The sequence below is a fragment of the Phacochoerus africanus genome, chromosome 3 (genome assembly GCF_016906955.1).
Source record: "Phacochoerus africanus isolate WHEZ1 chromosome 3, ROS_Pafr_v1, whole genome shotgun sequence".
Classification (NCBI taxonomy): domain Eukaryota; kingdom Metazoa; phylum Chordata; class Mammalia; order Artiodactyla; family Suidae; genus Phacochoerus; species Phacochoerus africanus.
The window spans coordinates 25,914,039-25,935,087 of record NC_062546.1 but is presented as its reverse complement, the minus strand read 5'-3'; the positions used below and the strand labels follow the sequence as shown (position 1 = coordinate 25,935,087).

General features: G+C 46.7%; 1 protein-coding gene across 1 annotated transcript in view; it reads left to right on the top strand.

The window, feature by feature from the left end:
* Positions 1-2,062: 2,062 nt before the first annotated feature.
* Positions 2,063-21,049, top strand: part of CHMP4B (charged multivesicular body protein 4B) — a 47,541-nt gene continuing 28,554 nt past the window's right edge. Inside the window, exon 1 of the mRNA XM_047771292.1 lies at positions 2,063-2,399. Within this exon, the coding sequence (XP_047627248.1) occupies positions 2,210-2,399 (190 nt within the window). The 5' untranslated portion in view covers positions 2,063-2,209. The remainder of the gene's footprint in view (positions 2,400-21,049) is intronic.

Below are 21,049 nucleotides of genomic sequence, written 5' to 3'. Positions count from 1 at the left end.
TCTCCTATCCCTCATGCTAGGCAGACATCATGAATTGATCTCAGCACACTTTTACAAGATGTCCTGGTGAGAACTCAGAATTCTTCTCAACCCAATAATCTAAGTGACCCACACCAACTGATTGGGGTTGATACTCAAGATTAAATCTGAGTGTCTGCTATTATATCCCGAAGATGTTTTTCTGGGCTCCCAGAGTTATGGCGTGAGGGGCTCTGCTATCATCCATGGTTTACTCCACATCAATACAAGACTGGTTGTGAGGGAACCTGCCAGTTCGTATATTGCAAACCCGGCAAGTGTCCCTGGCTGCAGCATGACTTAGGTAAGAGTGGAGGGGCAGATTACTTAGATGTGGAAGAGGTGCTGTATCCATGAGATGATTTGACGGAAGCCTCCTTGGTTTTATTTTTCATTTTGATAAAACATTGCAATGTCTCATTTATAAAACAAACACAAGTGTGACTTATGTGTCATAATTTATGCTGATGTGAATTCTTGACAGTTCTAGCATGTCTCTCACATAATTTCTTCCAACTGGAAAGTTGGGTGAAGTGAATTCTCCCATCCCCTGGGAATGGTTACCTGTCTGTGCAGGCAGGTGTTGTGGCAGATTCCAACAACCATGACAATATCTGAGGCATGTTTTTGTCTTCATGTAGATAATAATCTAGGGAAGAGACAAGACTCGGTTATGTGAAATAACAGAGGAAAAGTTCAGTTAGGCTCTTATTTATTTGAAACTGTTTCTAGGCAACAGCGTCCAGGAAGGAATAAAAAAGAAGCCATGATTTTCTTCATTGAAGAGCACTTCACATCCTCACTCAGAACAGGTTTACTTTTTGTTTTCATACAAGACTAACATATGCAAAAGATTGGAAGTGGCAAATTAGATTGGTGGGCTTGGGGGACGTATTGGCTATTACAGCCTCCTCGCTAATGGATGGAGAAGTGATTCTTGACAGCAATAGACATGGAAAAACAATGTCGTGTAATGCAGCTACATACACATGAAAATCCTAAATACCTCTGCTACTTTTGAAAATTCTGGAGTTCCTGTCGTGACTCAGCATAAACGAATCTGACTAGTATCCATGAGGACGCGGGTTTGATCCCTGGCCTCACTCAGTGGGTTAAGGATCTAGCATTGCCTCGAGCTGTGGTGTAGGTTGCAGACATGGCTGGGACCTGGCATTGCTGTGGCTGTGGTTTAGGCTGGCAGCTGCTGCTCCGAATCTACCACTAGCCTAGGAACCTACATATGCCTCGGGTGCAGCCCTAGAAAGACAAAAAAAGACAAAAAAAAGGAAAAAAAAAGAAAGTTTTGAGTCTTCTCCTGGTTTAATTGCTATTGTGCATAATGATGACCCAGGCCTATGCCAAATAAGCACTTGACATTCCTATCTCACACAGGCTTGTAGGTGGTCCTGTTGTTATCTCCAGTTTACAGTTTTGAAAAGGCAAGTACGGAGAATAGGGCAAGTAACTTGCCTAAGTAAGTATTCAAGGTGAGTTTTGAACATTTGCAGTCTAGCTTTGCCTTAAGCCTCTACTAGGTTTCGAAGAACCTGATAGGTGAATAAAGAGTAGAAAGGCACTGCAGGTAGAGGGACAGCATATGCGAAGATACGTCTAAGTTAAGCTAATCAGTCACTCAATTTCTGAGTCTTGGTTACTCACCTACAAAATTAACAGTATTATCTCTCATAGGCGTGTGAGAATTTAATGTAATAACGAATGTAAAGCATTTTTCACAATGCCTGGATCACAGAATGTGCATAACGTTAATTACTGTTTTATAAACTACTCATTTCTCTTCCTGTTCTACCTCTACAGAGCTGGTTCCAAGAAGACTACATTTCCCAGCATGCCATCTCGCCCTTTGACTCTAGCTAGACCAAAAAGACGCGTCGTAGCCCTCCTGAAGCCGGAAGACTACAGTCTCCCAGCATGCAGCGCACCTCCTTCCATTAAATTTGAGGCATGGCCCGCGCGTTGCCCTTCGGGAGTTGTAGTCCACGGCGGGTTTCCCTGACGCCGGCCGGGCCGGGCGTGGGGGCCTGTGGGAGGTGGCTCGGCCGGGCCCAGCTGCGGGGCGGAGGTGGCGAAGAGGCCTGCGGCGGCAGGGAGCAGCAGGGCTGGGAGCAGGCGCCGGAACCGAGCCGAGCCGAGCCGAAGCGGGCGGCGCAGGCCGGCGCGGCGAGCAGCAACCATGTCGGTGTTTGGGAAGCTGTTCGGGGCTGGAGGGGGTAAGGCCGGCAAGGGCGGCCCGACCCCCCAGGAAGCCATCCAGAGACTGCGGGACACAGAGGAGATGCTAAGTAAGAAACAGGAATTCCTGGAGAAGAAGATCGAACAGGAACTGACGGCCGCCAAGAAGCACGGCACTAAAAACAAGCGCGGTGAGTCGGCCCGGCCCCCTCAGACTTCCCTGGCCTGGACTCCACCTTCGCCAGACTCGCGCTAGTGTTTGCTCGGATCCTGGACCTCTTACCCGGTCAGACTCCCTTCAGTGTCGCCCCCTGGACTTCTCCATTAGACTGTCATTCCAGCCCTCTTCTCCCAGGCTCTCCCCACTCTGCCAGGCCCTTTCAGACCCTCGTTTCACCGCACTTCCTTCGTCCTCACTCTGTTCCTTTCTCTTCACCCAGCTTCCCAGATACTGCCGCCGCCTCCTTCTTGTCTCCTTTCTGCCCTCCATTCTAACACTTGTGTCCTTCCTGTCCCACTCCTACCCTCTGCCAACCCCTCTGGGGAATCCATGAGCTGTCCCTGGCCTCTCTCCCCATCCCCCTGACTCAGAATTCTCCTTTAGAAGCCTCCTGAATGGAGAGAAAAAGGAACTGGGGGGAGAGGAGGTCCTCTGTTCACTTGCTGAATGAACTTGAGCAAGTTACTTTTCCTCCTGAGTCTCATTTCCCCCATCCATCAGCCAGGGTTTGACCTCCATGGGGCCTAAAGTGCCTTCCAGCTCTGATTCACCTCTGGTTTCCTCATAACCAGGTTTTATCAGAGTTTCACGTAGCGCAAGCCTTCACGCGGTGACTCACGGCTTCCTGATCCCGGTGTACCAGAAATAAGGATTCCATTCCTCCGTTGGCCCCGACTCCTCCCCCAGTCCCCACTTCTGTGATTCAGGGCGGGGATAAGGAACTCTGAGGCACTTCCTGTTGTATGGCTTTCTGGGCAAGTGCTTTGTATTCTTAGGTGAAAAAGTGTTAATAACGATAAAGCAATTTGGAAATATTTGATTTTTCTCGTTGTTACGGCAATGTGAGAGTGAACCATAACATGACAACCCTCCCCCTGAGGAGGGGGAAAGTGAGAGGGGTTTAGGAGCTATACAAACAAGCAGGTAACTCAGAAGTCTGCAAGTTACAGGCTGTGTGACCTTGAGGTAGTGAATTTACCTTCGAAAGGAAAATCATGGATTTACAGTGCCCAGCACATAGTAGGAGTTAAATTGATGCTTTCTTCATTCTAACAGAAGAACAAAATAATAATCCATCCTGAGGATGCTCTTTTGTTGATAGTCAGTGGATACTCTGGAAGTTCTTTCAGGGGCTTACTGCATGCACTAAGTGAACAAAACACAGCTTCCACCCTAATGAGGGAGAAGACAGGAAAATGAATGAAGAAAATACTGCCTAGTGGTGAAAAGTGCTCAAAAAAAAAAAAAAAATCTGATGGCTTGTGATGGGGTGGAAAGGGGTGCCACTTTAAAATAGAGTGGTTGGGGAGTTCCCGTTCGTGGCTCAGTGGTTAACGAATCCAACTAGGAACCATGAGGTTGCAGGTTCGATCCCTGGCCTTGCTCAGTGGATTGAGGATCTGGTGTTGCCGTGAGCTATGGTGTAGGTCACAGACTCGGCTCGGATCTGGCGTTGCTGTGTCTCTGGCTTAGGCCGGTGGCTACAGCTCTGATTAGACCCCTAGCCTAGGAACCTCCATATGCCACGGGAGCAGCCCTAGAAAAGACAAAAAAAAAAAAAGACAAAAAAATATATATATATATAAATAAAATAGAGTGGGAGTTCCTGTCGTGGCTCAGTGGTTAATCTGACTAGCACCCAAAAGGATGCAGGTTTGATCAGTGGGTTAAGGATCTGGCGTTGCCTTGAGCTGTGGTGTAGGTCACAGACTCGGCTTGGGTCCTGTGTTCCTGTGGCTGTGGTGTAGGCCAGCAGCTGCAGCTCCAATTCATACGCTAGCCTGGGAACCTCCATATGCCACAGGTGGGGCCCTAGAAACAAAAATAAAATAAAATAGAGTGATTGGGGAAGTCCTCTTTCAAAACATCACGTTACCAGCTCTGGTAAAATCTAGGGGAGAATTGTTTCAGGCAAGCAGACAGCATGGGAAAAGGCCCAGAAGTTGGCCTGTTTTAAGAAAACAGAAAACCTCTGTTTCTGGGATGTAGTGAGTGAAGAGGAGAGTAGTATAAAATAAGTGGGTGTGGAGTGGACCTTGAACTTCCTGGTAAAGAGTTTAGATTTTATTCCAAGTGTGTGGAAAGTCATCTTAATCATTGACATAGTTTTTAAAAAACACCACCTGGCCTCTCTTTGGGAAGTAGACCAATGGGATGAGAGTGGGAGCCTGGAGACCAGTCAGGATGGTTGCAGCCACACGTTTGTGGCCTGGACTCCAGTTGGGGCTCTGGAGATGGAGAGCAGGGTTAGATTTTGCTGTCTCTAGCGTTTTTCTTTGATGACTCTTCCCAATCGGGATCCTCTGTTGTTCATGGTAATTAGAGGCAGTGTTTTGACCAGTCTGCGTTTAGGGAGTGCTTTGCCCATCGCAGGGTGGAGGAGGGCATCAGTTTACATCATCTCCCATCTGAGAGGGCAGGTCTCCCTCTGGAATTTTTGGTCTGGAGCTAATTTTGTTTCTGCAGTTCTAGAGGTGATTGAATTGGCTTTCAAGATGCTTTTTGAGAGGCTGCCAGCAGACTGTGGAGGACCATTCTCAGTTGTAATAACTTTTTGGAAAGCAGTCTACTGGAGTTTGTCTGAGAAGACAGGAGCTACTGCCCTTCGTTTTAGTGTCCTTTGGGGGAAAGGACTTCCTTCCTTCTAGGGATAGTGTTCTGAGGTGTTAACACCACAACATAGATTCATTTAGTCACTCATGGACTCCATACTGTGCTGGGACTTGGAGGATCAGAGGTGAAAATACACTCTGTCTGCTCTCCAGGGGCTCAGGATTGGAAGTGTGTGTGTGTGTGCGTGTATGAGAGAGAGGAAGGAGAGAGAGAGGGAAGGAGGAGGAGGAGAGGGAGGGAGAAGGAAACTACTGAAACTTGAGCATGTACTCAGGCTGCAAAGGAGAAGATTCTTGTCTGGAGGGGAAAGGGCAAAAGCAGGTTGGCAGAGGAGGAAGATGGGAAGTAGGTCAGCCAGGAGTTTAGGGAGCCCCAAGTAAGAGCATCTCCTGGTGGGAGTCTGTGGGGCAGGACAGAAGGATTAACACTGGGGAGGAGCCTGTAGCTTTTAGACCTTGACCTGGAGGTGGTGAGGCGCATTGGCTGCCCTAAAGCAGAAGAGACAGATGAGCTTGGATGTTTGCACTGTGGTAGCAGTGGAGAGGAAGGGGCCGGAGGCAGGAATCTAGTAAGGGCTAAGGCTAGAATCTCAGGGACATGGATTAGAGCTGTGGCTTTGTCGCTAGCTGTATGTGTTGGGCAGGTTACTCTGTACCTCAGATTCCTTCTCTGTAAATAGGGGTATTCATACCTACCTTAGTGGATTAAATTATGTTGTGCATGCAAAGCTCTTAGTACAATGCCTGCCAGGTGGTAAGTGATCAATAAATGTTTGCCATTACACAGAGGAGCAATACTTTATATTGTGAGTTCTTTGAAAAAACTCCTTTTTTTCTTTTTTTTTGTCCGTACACCCAGCATGTGGAAGTGCCCAGTGACCCAAGCTGCTGCAGTGATAACGCTGGATCCTTAACCTGCTGCACCACAAGAGAACTCCTTTATTTTTTTTTTTGTCTTTTCGCCATTTCTTGGGCCGCTCCCACGGCATATGGAGGTTCCCAGGCTAGGGGTCGAATCAGAGCTGTAGCCGCCAGCCTACGCCAGAGACACAGCAACGCGGGATCCGAGCCGCATCTGCAACCTACACCACAGCTCACGGCAATGCCAGATCGTTAACCCACTGAGCAAGGCAAGGGATCAAACCCGCAACCTCATGGTTCCTAGTCGGATTCATTAACCACTGTGCCACAATGGGAACTCCAAGAGAACTCCTTTAAAACTCCTTTTTTCCATGAGTCTCACGATACCCACTGAGCCTTCAAGCTCCATGAGGCAGGATGTTGTGGTCATGCTCATTGCTGTGTCCCGTGCACCTAGCATGGTGCCTGCCATGGAGTTACTGCTCAGTACATATTTCTTAAATGAATGCAAACAATCTTGGGAGTAGCTTCTCTTATTCCCACTGTCCCGAGAGGAATGTGAGCCTGCAGAGAGGATGTAACTCAGCTCAGAGACCAGTTCTGGTGGCTGTGGGCGTCTTGTGTTTGTTTACTCCTGTGATGGCTTCCTTGGAGGCATCGTCATGACCTTTATCATCACTCATTAAGCACCCACCTGCGCAAGGCGTGGTGCTGAGTCGGGGGAAAAAGAAGTAAGACAGGACCAGGCCCTGCCCTGTGAAGGGTGTTGTAGCCAACTGTGGGTACTATTTTTGCAGTGTACATGTTGAAAGATGATAAATTGTCCTTTGAAGCAAACCTCTGCAGCTCAAGTAGATTATTTGCACAGGGCAGGTGCATTCCAGGCAGTGGCCTCAATTAGGAGCCTAGAGCAAAATGTGGATTGCATACTTTTTCCAGATTTCTTTTCCTTTCCTTTAGTCATGTATATATTCTTAAGGGCATGGCAGGCTCTTAAACTGTGTCCTGGGTCCCATGCTCAGTGTCGGGAGCTGAGTGCTGGGAATATAGAGAAACTAGGCATAGGCTCTGCCATCCAAGGCATGTAAGTCTTGTCACTTTACTTTTCTGTCAAGTGGAAACAGTATTCACCTCACATGACTGGGGTGAGGATTAGCTAAGATCATGTATGAAAGAGTGTGGTACATTTTGGATATTGAGTAAGCATTCTTTTCCTTCCTTTTTTGATCAAGTTATTGTTGATCACACTTCTTTGGTTTAATTGTCAAGTGGAAAAGTTCTTTCACAGGGAACTGAATGGGAACCAGGATTGCTGACAAAAATCTCCCCAACTTAGGTCTTTTTTGGTACCTTTCCAGACAGTGCCCTGTTGGTTTTCTCTCTAAGAAAGATGATCGAATATCAAAGATTCTTTTCTTCTTAACACCTTGTAATTAGTTATGAAATATCTACTCTAAGTGGTTCACATTTCCCTCTTTTCCTGTTTTAATAAAGATGAAACCAGGTTGTAGAGAGGGTCATATTTTAGTTTAACGAAAGAATTATATGAGACTGGGAAATGGAGATTGGGTAGCCCACCCTACACTGGTCTATTTTTGTTGGATTTATGGATGCAAATCAGTTCATTTACAGGTTAATTTAGGTTCAGTTGAAAGTGTCTGATGGATGCAGAGAGGCCAGACACTCATGGGAAATAGATCTTCATTAAGTCTTGCTCTTTGCTGGAGCCAGGGTGGCTCTCCCATGTTGAATAAAGTTGCTCTAAAATGTTAGCATATGGAAAGACATCTTAATAAGATAAATTTATAGTGAGTGTGGTTTTTGGTTCTCTGCTATCAGGGTGTCAGGTTGAAAAGCCCAGTATCTCAGTGGTACATGTGCTGGCCAGATCTCCTGTCCCAGAGGCCCAGAGATGGAAAAACTGAACCCCACCCAGGGAACTGAGCAATGGGAATTTCCCTTGATGATGCTTCAGTTTCTTGTTTACAGAAATGGTTGGCCAGATTGGCACTGGTTTGCTTCTTAAGACAGATGGAGTGTCAGAGAGGCCTTATGTGTTGGCTGTCCAAATATGGCGGCGATTTTGATTCAAATTACAAAATCTTTTTTTGCCCCATTTGGCAGGAGGATTAAATATTTTTAAGTGCCTACTAGTAGGTTTCTAATGTGATTTGAAATTCACGATTGATTTTGTTTGGAAGTTGAGCTAAATGTGAGGACCTTTGAGCTAGACTGTTTTGCTTTTAGGGAAGTTCTGAGTTGTCCTGAGTTGGGTTTAGGTGCACAGAGCTAGTTTCTGGAGAACAGCCTGTGAAGATGTGTGTGAGTTCTCCACCTCTGGGGCAGAAAACCAGGACGTGATTTGCTTGCAGTGGTCCAGAGCCCTGAGATGGAGCCGGGCCTACTGGGAGGAAGAGATGGGGTTGAGTTCTTGGAGCCTTGAGGGATTCCTTGGGGCAGAAAAGCTTTGTGAAAAATCGGTCCTCTTGCCCCGAATTGTCTTGTGTTCTCCCACTGTCTTTAAACAAGAAAGAGAGGATATCCCAAAACAGCAACGACTTTACATTGGTCATTTTGAGTCTGGATAGGAGTAATTAGAAGGAAAATTTGAGCACTGCAACAGGAAACCACAACAGACCTAGCTGGATATAGTACTGGCCTGTTTTTAAGGTGTTTGGCTCAAGTCAGCAGACGTGTGAGTTCCTCCTAGGAGGAAAGCAGCATGATGTGGAGGTAGAAGTTTCCCAGTTTGAGGTGCCACCTTCACCACTCACCAGCAATACCTCAGCAGTTATCCTCTCGGAGTCTGGATAACTTTATTCCCATCTATAAGCAGGGAGTAATAGCATTACTTCTTAGGGTTCTTGTGAGGATATGAAATAAGTTGATACATACAAAGTGCCTGGCAGAGAGCCCGGCAGAGAGGAGGCATGTAAATGTCTCCTTGGTTTCCCAGGTGTATATAGTCTTAGGCGAAAGAAAGGGTATAGAGATGACAGGATACTACAAGGGCTCACAGTTCAGTGAAGACGATACACACGCGTACAAGTAACTGATAAAAGGCAAACCATGTACAAATGAAGTGTTAGATTGAAATATAGTTGGAAGAGATTAATTCATCTCTGAGGGGTGGCAGGTTCATCTCACCCAGTCAGCCATCCAGTGCCCAGATTCCCTTTGCAGTATTTCCTGCCAGTGATTAACCTCTGATTGACCCTCTGCTGATAGGATTTGTATTAGGTGCTCTATCCTCTCACATTACAGCATAGTCTGTCTTTGGACAGCTCTGACTATACAATCACCTTTCTTATTTGGAACTATGGTGCCATCCTCTGGTGCAGGTTGGGGTGGCTGCTCTGTGGGGAAGGAAGCAGCTCCGGCTGGTGGAAAGAACGTGGGATCTGGAGTTAGGAGGCTTAGGAGCAAATCCCAGCTCTGACACCAGACAATGGTGAACTGTTTTCTTCCACTGGAAATGAGGTTGCTAATTCTGCCTCGGGGCTGCAGAGGACAGGTCCAGTCTACCTTTGAGAAGAGAGATAGGAAAAATGAGGCTTATGTCTTAACCTGCGCTTCTCTAGGATGGATCTTCTCTGTCCTCGACTGTTCCTTGCTTGGTGTTTCTGCTTTTTCCTTGTTACCCTCCTCTGCATGTGTTCATCAGTGTTGCTCTCAAGGTGTGGAGTGGGCAGAGCTGACCACTCGGAATGTGCCAGCTGAAGTCTGAGCAGCACAGCCCAGAATACGCAGGACTAGCTCGCCCTTCCTCTCCCTCCCTCCCTCTCCTTCCTTATCCCTGAGACAGTTTGTTTGTTTGTTTGTTTGTTTGTTTGTTTGGAACCATTACACTTTCCCATACCCTTTCATTAGTAAAGGAACAAGCATCTAGGAACCCCTGAAGTTTGGCCCTTCTTAAGGAGTCTTAGCTGAAGGATTGAATGATTTAAGTTCTTAACCAGAGCATCTGGCTGGCTTGGTCTCCCGTGGCTTCTATTTCTAGCTCTCCCTCCTCCCTCTTCCTTATGTGACAAAGCTGGAGGGAGGGTTTATTTGAGGGATGTTGGAAAGTTATACTTCTTTATGGTCCTGGATGTTTAGCTCAAAAGGTTAGTGGTATGGAAAAAGTCTCTGGGTTTGGGATCAGAAGACCTGAGTTCAAGTTCCACCTCTGCTACTTGCGAGTGAAAGTCTCCTCCTGTCCCTGAACATTAGCTTCTTTAACTGCAAAAATGGGATACAGTATTTACTATACAAGTTTTCTGCTCTTACAGAGAGTGAACAGGTGGTTGTCAGAAGGGAGGGATGTGGGGGCACGAGTAGACTGGGTGGGGGAGCTTAAGAAGTACAGACTTTTATTTATAGAAATAAATGAGTCAGGCCGAGGAGATGCAAGCATGGGAAATACCGTCTGTAATGTTGTAATAACTTTGTATAGTGACAGATGATAACTAGACTTATCATGGGGATCATTTTGTCGTTATAGAAATACTGAATCACTATGTACACCTGGAACTAACATAGTATTGTGGGTCAGTTATACTTCAATTAAAAAAAAAAAGACAACACGGCCTTGTAAATTAACTATACTTCAGTTTCAAAAAAGGTTAAAAAAAAAAAATGAAAAATAGCAACAAAAACTTTGCTACTCAAAGTGTGGTCTGTGGGAACATTTTACAATTGTTAGAATTGCAGACTCTCAGGCTCCACCCAGACTGACTGAAGCAGAACCTGTGTGAGAGCTCCAGGTGGTTTGTATGCACATTGAGTTTGCGAGTCGGCTCTCAGTAGTTGCTGTAGGGATTACATGAGAATTTGGGGCATTTTTCGTGTGTCCATGCCAGTATTCTTTCTTTCCTGGACACTCAGGGATGTTACCTGTCTGGCTAATGGGCTCACTCATTTTGCGGCTCAAAGATTGAACTCTTATCCAGCTTGACATATTCCTAAATACCTTGAGTAATCTGCTGAGGCCACAGAATGGTTGCAAGGTTTAGTAGCATGTGCCTGCCTTCCCTTGAAAAAGCTCTTGAAGCACATGTCCTGCCGATGGGGTAGCAGCCTTCTTCATGGAAGAAGCCAGCCATCTGGATAACTGACAAGCATTCAGTCAAGCTCTTGGTTGTGAGGACCCCACTGGTTGTCCAGCACCAGCAACCCTGGTCACAAGTTAGGGGTAGTTCCCATCCTCAGGGAGCACCACTGCCTGGTGCGGGGACAAGTTGGTGAAGAAAGAGCTTCCCAGGTGAAGAGGAGTTAGCGCTACCTGGAGTAGGCTAGGAAGTGAGGTCCCCCCACCCCCACTTTTGGTCACCCGGCGGCATATGGAGTTCCTGGGCCAGGGATCAGATCCAAGCCATAGTGGAGACAGAAGCTGCAGCTGCAGGAACACTGGACCCTTAACCCACTCTGCTGGGCCGGGGATCAAACCTGCATCCCAGTGTTCCCAAGACGCCGTCAATCCCGTTGCGCCACAGTGGGAACTCCGGAAATGAGTTTTTTTAAGTCATATCTTTTTTCTACCAGAAATTATTTTTCAGTGCATTCTGATTTCGTGGTTGTCTCCTATTCTGTTTACATAGCATCGACACTATTCTGATCCCCCAGTTTTCTGCATCAGGAGGAACAGATGTTCTCTGAGTGCCTGTTCTGTGTGAGGAGCCATCTGAGGGGCCATGTGGGTTTCCAGGCAGTGAAAAAGACAGCCTGGCCCCGTGGATCCTGCAGTTGGACAGATCGGTGGCTTTCTCAGAGAAAAAAGTTGTCACAACTATACAGCCTATAAATTTCCTGAGTAGAGTCTTGGAACCATTCTAGGTAAAGTGTTTCTTTCAGAAGCTATGGATAAAATAAAGCTAGGAAATGCAGGGAATTTCTCAGCTAGAGGAGAAGGAGTGAGGTGGGATGATGAAACTAGAAATTCCATCATCAAACTTGACCTGTTTGATTCTATAAAATGATAGTTTTCTGGATTTTAAGGGGATGGTGAATTTTTGAACAGGGATTCCTAGTTGGGTTAAAACCCAGTAAAGAGCTTTGTCAGCTCTTTCTCACCCTTAAAACAAAAACAAAGCCCAACCTCCCCCAAAACAAACAAAAAGACCCAGGGTCAAGCACCAGGTTGTTTAGGATGCTTGGCCTGGGCCTGGGCACGACCTGCGGAAGCAGGTTTTCTCCCATTCAACGATCAGGGCAGTTGAGTTTGCTCAGAGCCCAGAGGCTCCGTGAGTCCCCAGACAGTTCAGACATTCATCAGTCAGGGTTTCCTGCTTCAGTGTGAGTCCCTGCCCTACGATCCTGCTCTCTGGAAGCCCAGTTCCTGGTGGGGGGGGATGAACCTTGGACAGCCGTCATTAAAGTCCAAAATTGGCCGTAAGGGCCACTCACAAGAATACCCCAAATGTAGCTCAGTGGAGGTTTGAATTTGGGAGATTTGCCCTAGTTCAGGGTAGGGGATGACAGTGTGAGCTTTTACATCGGTCCTTAAAGGAGTAGGCAGCTATGGGGTGGGGTGTGGGTTGGGGGTAAACACTTCGTTTTTGCTATATGACACCAGCTCAGCTGAGAGTTACAACTGGAAGTTGCAGAAGAGCTTTCACCTTCCTCTAGCTGTGTTAAGAGTGGTGTATTTGAGAAAGGAAGTTTTGAAATGAATTTGGATATTGTGCCCTGTTTTGGGACTCCGATGTTGGGATCCCATCTTTCTGGTCTTAGTGCTGAATAGATAGACATTCGCATTTCATTTTAGATGGTCCATCTTTTTTATTTTTTGGCCGCCCCCTGACATATGGAGTTCCTGGGCCAGGGATCAAATATGAGCCGCAGTTGTGACCTAAGCCACAGTTGTGACAACACCGGGTCCTAAACCCACTGTGCCTGCATCCCAGTGCTCCAGAGATTTCAGATAGTCCATTTTAAAAGAAGGTTCTAGAGACTTTTGCTTCATTCATGCATCCATTTGATTATAAATATATAAACTTGAGCCATGTGCCAGATACTGTCCTGTTTCACTTGGTAAATGCAGATGGAGAAGGTCATTGCCTCTGAGATGCTCACAATCTAGCTGGAGTGACTGAGAAGTAAACAGATATAATCTAGGTACAGCATGATCTGTTCTAGAAGAACATTCAGACTTCAGAGTATAGGATATGCAGTGGAGGGAGTCAAACAGCTCTCTGTGTATGAGTGTGTGTGTGTGTTGCTTGAATCTATGTTTCATTATTTTGGAGAGTAGTTAGAATGTTAGAGCAGTAGGGAACTCAAAATGTCTGAGTGCTTGAAACTTTGAATTAATAGGAAAATTTTGAAAAAGAAAAATTAGGAACATGGGAATATATGCTGCACTTTTAAAAAAGTACTTTATTTGAGGAGTTCTCTTGTGGTGCAGAGGGTTAAGGATCTGGTATTGTCATTGTAGTGGTCAGGGTCAATGCTGTGGTGTTACTTCAATCCCTGGCTCAGGAATTTTTATATGCTATGGGCACAGCCAAATAAGAAAAAAAAAAAAAAGATGTCTTATTTGAAGAGTTCTGTAGTGGCTCAGTGGGTTAAGGATCTGATGTCATTGCTGTGGCTCACATTTGATCCCTGGCCCAGGAGCTTCCACATGCTGTGGTTGTTACCCCGCCCCCACCAAAAAAGTGCTTTATTTGAATCAGAAGCCCTTTTGGCAGAGGGCATAAGAATGGATAAATGGGAGTTCCCATTGTGGCTCAGTGGTAATGAACCCAACTAGTACCATGAGGATGTGGGTTCGATCCCTGGCCTCACTCAGTGGATTAAGGATCCAGTGTTGCTGTGAGCTGTGGTGTGGGTCGCAAACGCACAGCTTGGATCTGCTGTGGTTGTGGCGTAGGCTGGCTGCTACTGCTCCAGTTTGATCCTAGTCTGGGAACTTCCATTTGCCTCAGGTGCAACCCCCCCAAATAAAAGAAAAGAAAAAGGAATGGATAAATGTTTAACTTAGTTTGGTTGTAAAATAATTAGCTTTAGGAGTTCCCATTGTGGCGCAGTGGTTAACGAATCTGACTAGGAACCATGAGGTTGCGGGTTCGGTCCCTGCCCTTGCTCAGTGGGTTAATGATCCGGCATTGCCGTGAGCTGTGGTGTAGGTTGCAGATGCAGCTCGGATCCCACGTGGCTGTGGCTCTGGCGTAGGCTGGTGGCTACAGCTCTGATTGGACCCCTAGCCTGGGAACCTCCATATGCCACGGGAGCGGCCTAAAGAAATAGCAAAAAGACAAAAAAAAATAATAATAATAATTAGCTTTAGAATATTAAATTTGAAGTATAACTTATTGAGGAGTGGGTTCTTTACTCCCTACCCAAGCAGGAGCAGTTAAATTCTTTGTGATCCGTGTAAGACCTGATAGCTGTAAAAGCAAACATAGGACTTGCACATGTGTAGCCTGCTCCTCTTTCCGCGGAGGTTTGGAGAGGAGTTGCTACTCAGATAAGGCCACATGAAAGGCTCCCCATGTAGATGAGTGGTTTCATCAGCTCAGTGTCCCCAGATTTCATTAGATCTGTTTTTGTTTTTGTCTTTTTTTAGGGCTGCACCCGTGGCATATGGGGGTTTCCAGGCTAGTTGTCCAGTCAGAGCTGTAGCCATCAGCCTCCGCCAGAGACACAGCCACGCAGGATCTGAGCCACATCTTCGACCTACACCACATCTCACAGCAACGCCGGAACTCACTGAGCAAGGCCAGGGATCGAACCTGCGTCCTCATGGATACTAGTTCTGGGTTCGCTAACCGCTGAGCCATGACGGAAACTCCTAGACTAGTTTCTTTTCTTTTGGCCATTCCTATGGCATGCAGTTTCCCAGGCCAGGGATCGAACCCAACCCATAGCAGTGACAACACAGCAACCTTAGGAGGCCACCAGGGAATGCCTAGACTAGTTTCTTAATTTTCCCTCAGTGGGATCAGTTGTTTTTACCTCTCCGGAGCATTTTCCCCTTTTAGAATCTTGTACAAGGGCAGTAAATGGTTGCAGACTGCTTGGCAAGTCTGGACATTGAGTTGTAGTGGGCTCTGATAGCCCTCTGTGGCCATATCCAAGGAGGGGACTGCTGTCAGCCTGGCATTCAGCTTGTTGTTCTTAGAAGCCAGGGCTGTAGGGTTGGCAGCTGCTGATAGACCTTTTTATGCTTATATTTTACAGGTAATTTTGGAGGCATAGAGGACAAATATCCTTATAGAAACTTTTTTTTTTTCTTCTTAATGGCATGTGGAAGTTCCCAGGCTAGGTTTCAAATTGGAGCCATAGCCACTGGCCTATGCCACAGCCATGGGAACACCAGATCCGAGCTCCATCTGTGATGTACGATGCAGCTGTGGCAACGCTTAACCCACTGAGCGAGGCCAGGAATTGAACCTGCATCCTCATGGATACTAGTTGGGTTTAACCTGCTGAGCTACAACAGGAACTCCAAAAACACCTTTTCTTAAATTATTTTCATTATGCTAAAAAAAAATTATATTTTGGAGTTCCCATTGTGGCTCAGCAGTAATGAACCAGGTTAGTATCCATGAAAACACAGGTTCGATCCCTGGCCCCGCTTGGTGGGTTAAGGATTTGGTGTTGCTGTGAGCTGTGGTGTAGGTGGCAGATATGGCTCTGATCTGGTTTGGCTGTGGCTGTGGCCGGCGGCTATAGCTCCAATTCAGCTCCTAGTCTGAGAACTTCCACATGCCACAGGTGTGGCCCTAAAAAAAAATATATATATATATATATATTTCGAAGCAAAAAAAAAGTTTTTCAGGAGAAAAATCTTCAGAAAGAGAAAATATTCTCCTCGTCTGTGGGAAATGACATGCACTTTACAAACTTGATTGTGTTTGATCTTTTCAATGACCCCATGTATTAAATGATATTAATCCCCACACGCCTACCATTTTAGAGATGAGAAAGTAGAGGTTCACATTACATGAGTCACTGGGCTGACCCAGGAATCTTGGGCGTCCTGAGGTCGGCTGCATCCACTGGGCTCTAACTAATATCTTTAGCATTCCATAGGGCAAGGACTCTGTAACTCTGAGTGCTTATAAGTAACTACTGGACAAAATCTTGTCATTGGAAATGACTTTTTACAATATTCCCTCCAGAGTGTGAGCACCTGTTACTCTGCAGGGGAATACTTCACATTTGTACTAGGTTTGATGGCTGCCAAAACACTTGCATATCCATGATCTTATTTTGAAGATAAGACAGGGCAAAGAGTAATTTTGAACCCGTTTTGCAGAGGAGAAAACTAAGACTCAGAGCAATTAAGTGCTTTCCCTAGGGCCTGAGCCAAGGCTTGCCTACTTAAGCTCCACATCTAGTGCTTTTCTGACACATGTACCATTCTGGCTCCTTCTTACTTATGCTCAATCTTAAAAGGCTATGGGTTAATAATGGGTATGAGTTGGGTCGAGGAGGACAAGGTTGCAGGTTCTTAGAGAGATTGGATCATCTTGTATAAGTGGGACTAGTGCCAGAGAGGAGATGGAGAGGAGACGGTACGTGTCTGGAGTGGTGTGAGAGCCTTTATTCACTGTTCATTCTTTCACAGTCTGCTACAGCATCGGCATTGTGCAAGTCCCAGCCTGGTTTCCATTTCTTTCACCGCAATAAGCTTCTTTTCTCAGCAGCCTCTAGAGCAGTGTTTCTCAACCTTGGCACAATCGACATTTTGGACTGGATAATTCTTTGTGGTGAGGAGCTGTTCTGTCCACTGCAGGATGGTTAGTAGCATCCTTGGCCTCTACTCACTAGATGTCCATAGCACCACCCCCCTCCCCCCCTCCCAGCTGTGACAACCAAAACTGTCTCCAGACACTGCTAAATGTCCCCTAAGGGGACAAAAGCTCCTAGGGTTGAGGACCACTATTCCAGGGCTGGTGAAGCCACAGTTAAAGCTCTAGAGCTTCAGAGGCTGGCCTGAGGGTGAGGGATCTTAAAGAGCAGAGCTGGGAGGACCTTGTTAGATGCTTCTAATCCTGCCTTTTTATTATCTGCTGAGGAAACCAAGGTCCAGAGAGAGCTCACCCTCCTGGCTCTGCTTTCTGGGAGTCTAACCAGTATTAGGATCCAGACCTGAATCCTTCCCACCCAGGACTCTTTCATTATCCCAGAGGCCCTCATTCTTTTCAGGTTGGAGGACCCTTATCTAGTTCCCAAAAAAAATCTGATTTGGTCATATGTTAATAGTTGTACTTTTAGTACCCATTGATTGAGAAGGTACATTATTCCCTCAACCAGTGTTTATTGAATACCCACTATTTTGTGTCTGTATCCTAGGACTGTGTGTGACATGAATGGTAGTAGATGGTCAAGTGGTGGTTGTTTTCTTATTTTTTTGTGATTCACCATTAAGTGCACAGGCAGTGCTGCGTTGGTGCATTCACAGAGCAGAGTGATAGCTGTGAACCCTGTGGGCTCACAACCATAGACTGAGAACCAACTGATGCATTATATCATGAGATTTGAGAGGACAGCAGCCCTAAAACTGCAGGCTTTTCTTGAAACCATGAACTATGACCACACTCGAGATGGAAATCTCCACACTCTGTGGAAAGAAAAGGCCAACAGGCTACCCAGAGTCCTCAGTGCAGCTCTCTCAATAGCTGTACAGTGGGGCATTTGTGATAAAAGAAGAGGCATTTGGCTGGAAACAAGCTTTAAGTTCCTAGCATTAGTTGGTAAATGGGGCATGAATCTAAGGGGAGTTTAAAATAATGGCCTTAAACTTGAGAACCTATTTCCAGAGCCTCTCATCTTGAGGCACTCAGCTTCTCTGACAAGAACTATTACTCTTATTTCATGGAGTTCCCGTCCTGGCTCAGTGGTTAACGAATCCGACTAGGAACCATGAGGTTGAGGGTTCGATCCCTGCCCTTGCTCAGTGGGTTAAGGACCCGGTGTGGCCATGAGCTGTGGTGTAGGTTGCAGATGCAGCTCAGATCCCGCGTGGCTGTGGCTGTGGCGTAGGCTTGGCAGCTACAGCTCTGATTAGACCCCTAGCCTGGAAACCTCCGTATGCCGCAGGAGTGGCCCAAGAAATGGCAAAAAGACAAAAAAAAAAAAGTGGGAGTTCCCGTCGTGGCGCAGTGGTTAACGAATCCGACTAGGAACCATGAGGTTGCGGGTTCGGTCCCTGCCCTTGCTCAGTGGGTTAATGATCCGGCGTTGCCGTGAGTTGTGGTGTAGGTCGCAGATGCGGCTCGGATCCCGCGTTGCTGTGGCTCTGGCGTAGGCCAGTGGCTACAGCTCCGATTAGACCCCTAGCCTGGGAACCTCCATATGCCGCGGGAGCGGCCCAAAGAAATAGCAAAAAGACAAAAAAAAAAAAAGAACTATTACTCTTATTTCAAAGGTAAGAGGCAGAGAGATCAAGAAAGAGAGCCAGCTACTCCCAGGTTTAGGAGCTGGGACTCTGGTTGGCATCTTAGGATGGAGCTGTTTGTTTCTGTAGGATGATGTTGGAAAAGGGAAAGGGAAAGGGTTGTTAGATTAAGTTCCACCAATTTGGCCAACATTTTGAGTTTCCACTGTGAAAGACTCCATGTGGGGGCCTCTATGGAACACGGAGGGGTGGGCACAGGTGAAGGGGATTCGGGACAGAGGAAGGGGCTAGGGTCATTCCAGGCAGAGGAGATTGCGTACGGGAGGATTCTGAGCTGTGGGTGAGGGATGGTGAGAGCTGGAAAGGTAAGCTGTGGCCTCCCTGAGGAGGCCCTGGATGCTAAGCTGAGGAATCTGTTAGGTTGAATTTAGGGAGGCACACACCAGGTGGGCACGTTCTGTCTAGAGAGCAGTTTGCTGGGGACCAGCAGCCATCTTCCTCCAGCACCTGGTGAAGTTTCCCGTGGGGGTGTTTCTGCCCATTTTCACTTGAGGGAATGAGGTGGGTGAGGGGCTGTTTCCTCATAAGGGAGGACCCATGGCCTCACTACCCGTTTTCTTGTTAGTTCTTTCTGGTTCCTCTTCTGCTTTTTCTGAAGCCCAGCACATCCTGGGTAGCTGGTAGAGGCAGAATAGCAACTTCTTTTCAGTTCTGAGGGTATCGCAGGTTACATGCCAAAGGTAATTAGATGAAGAAATATCTCCTATCTGAACTAGCTTGACCCAGTTATTTATTTTTTATTTTTTAATTTTTTTTTTTTGGTCTTTTGTCTTTTTAGGGCCACACCTATGGCATATAGAGGCTCCCAGGCTAAGTGTCTAATCGGAGCTGCAGCTGCCAGCCTACACCACAGCCACAGCAACGCCAGATCTGAGCCACATCTGCAACCTGCACCACAGCTCATGGCAACGCTGGATCCTTAACCCATTGAGCGAGGCCAGAGATGAAACCCGCAACCTCATGGTTCCTGGTTGGATTCATTTCTGCTGCACCACGACGGGAACTCCCCTTTGGGATTATTTAATTTTGCCTTTATGTTTATCTTTGAGCTGAGAGACAGCTAGTTACTTCCCTTGGCTGATGACAGGGACCTCTGTTTCTGAGGCCATATATTTCGAGTTCAGCCTGAACTCTCCTAGTCATAAAAATCTAAGAACGACCTCTCCCAGCCTCCCATTAGCTTTCCTGTTCTCCAGGGGTTGAACCTCCACTCAGGGTGGCTGAACAGAGTCCTAGGACCTGGAGACACTGTGCTTCTAGTTCTCACCCTGTCAGCTGGTATCTTTGGGCAAGTGCCTGCCCAACTCTAGGCCTTAGTTTTCTCAACAATGAAATGAGGAGAACGGATTAAATGGATGCTAAAGTTCCTTCCCACTCCAACATTCTCTGAGTCAACAAGTGCCATATTACAGTAATCCTCCAGAGAACCAGGTGTGGCTCCAAGCAGTTTTGCGGCGTAAGAAGAGGGAGTAGCTCAGCATTCCTTTTGTCTGTTAACAGCGTGAGTACATCCCTGCTCATTGTAAAAGCCACATACTGTTTTGTAGATGCTGGACATTTTCCCATTTGATTCCATGTTTCAGAGGCCAGAGCCAAATGATGGTTTTTAGCTGTTCCCCTGAGGCTCCATCCAGGTGAGCAGCACAGATGGCCTAAGGCAACTCTCCTCCTCTGGATCAATAGCCTGTCTCTGACTAGACCACCAGCCTTTCAGCAAATCAGAGCCACAGATTTCTGCAGGGGCTGAGTAGGTTTAAGCCCTGCTGGACAAGAACTCAGCACTGACCATTTCGGCAAATTGGGGGTGCTTCCTTGTGGTAGGACCTGACCTGCTCACTGACCCACCTTTGGGACCATGGGACCAGGGGATTTGTGTCCTGTGTGAGGGGAGTGGAGAAGGGAATGAGCTTCCAAGGGTTGGCCTGACTTACTTTAATGAATCTGCTCTTGAGGATGGCAGTTGGAGATGATGCTGGCGTCTTGGGAAGAGCTTCCCTGCATGACCTTCTGTCTGGAGTGTGAATCTGGCACCACCGTGAGCAGCTCATCCTCTTAGGAATGTGGAGGACATCTACCCACCTGGTTCTAAATTAAGGCCTTTAAAATCTCAAGTCTTTGCTAGTGCCCCTTAAAATAGTTCTCTCCCTTTTATTACGCTTTATACCATCTTCCTGGCTCTTAAACAGCTCTGAAAAATCACACAAATTTAGAGCTCATCTGTCCTGTAAAAAGAGGGAAATCTCAGGCCTAGAGAGCTTAGGTAACCTGTTAAAAGTGACAGAGCTCATGAAAGCCAACCCGGGGCTGGAACCCATAGCTCCTGTCTCCTCATTCCAGTGAGTTCTGCCTCACTGCTTCTCAACGAATGCTCTGGTGGCATGTTCCCAGCCCTGCCAGAATGACTTTGAAAATAAAATGAAAGTCGCCATGCCAGAAAGCCAGCTGACAGACAGGAGAGAGAGAGAGCAAATAGCCACTATTTTAGAGGGTTGCTTTCTTTTGAGCTATAACTGGCTGCTGGTGGTTTCCCCGGCTGGGGCTGCGTGGAAAGTCACAAAGCCCAGGGTCTTATTGTTGCTGTCTTCCTGGCACTCTGTGTAACCAGGCTGTCTTTCTCTGCCTCACAGGATCCTCCTGTGCAAGGGATCAGAATAATGCCTACTTCTCAGCCCATTTTACGAGACTCTGGAGGATTAGCAAAGAGACCTGGGAAAGAGTTGGCATATAAATAGCAATTTTTGGTGCCTCTTGAATTTTTTT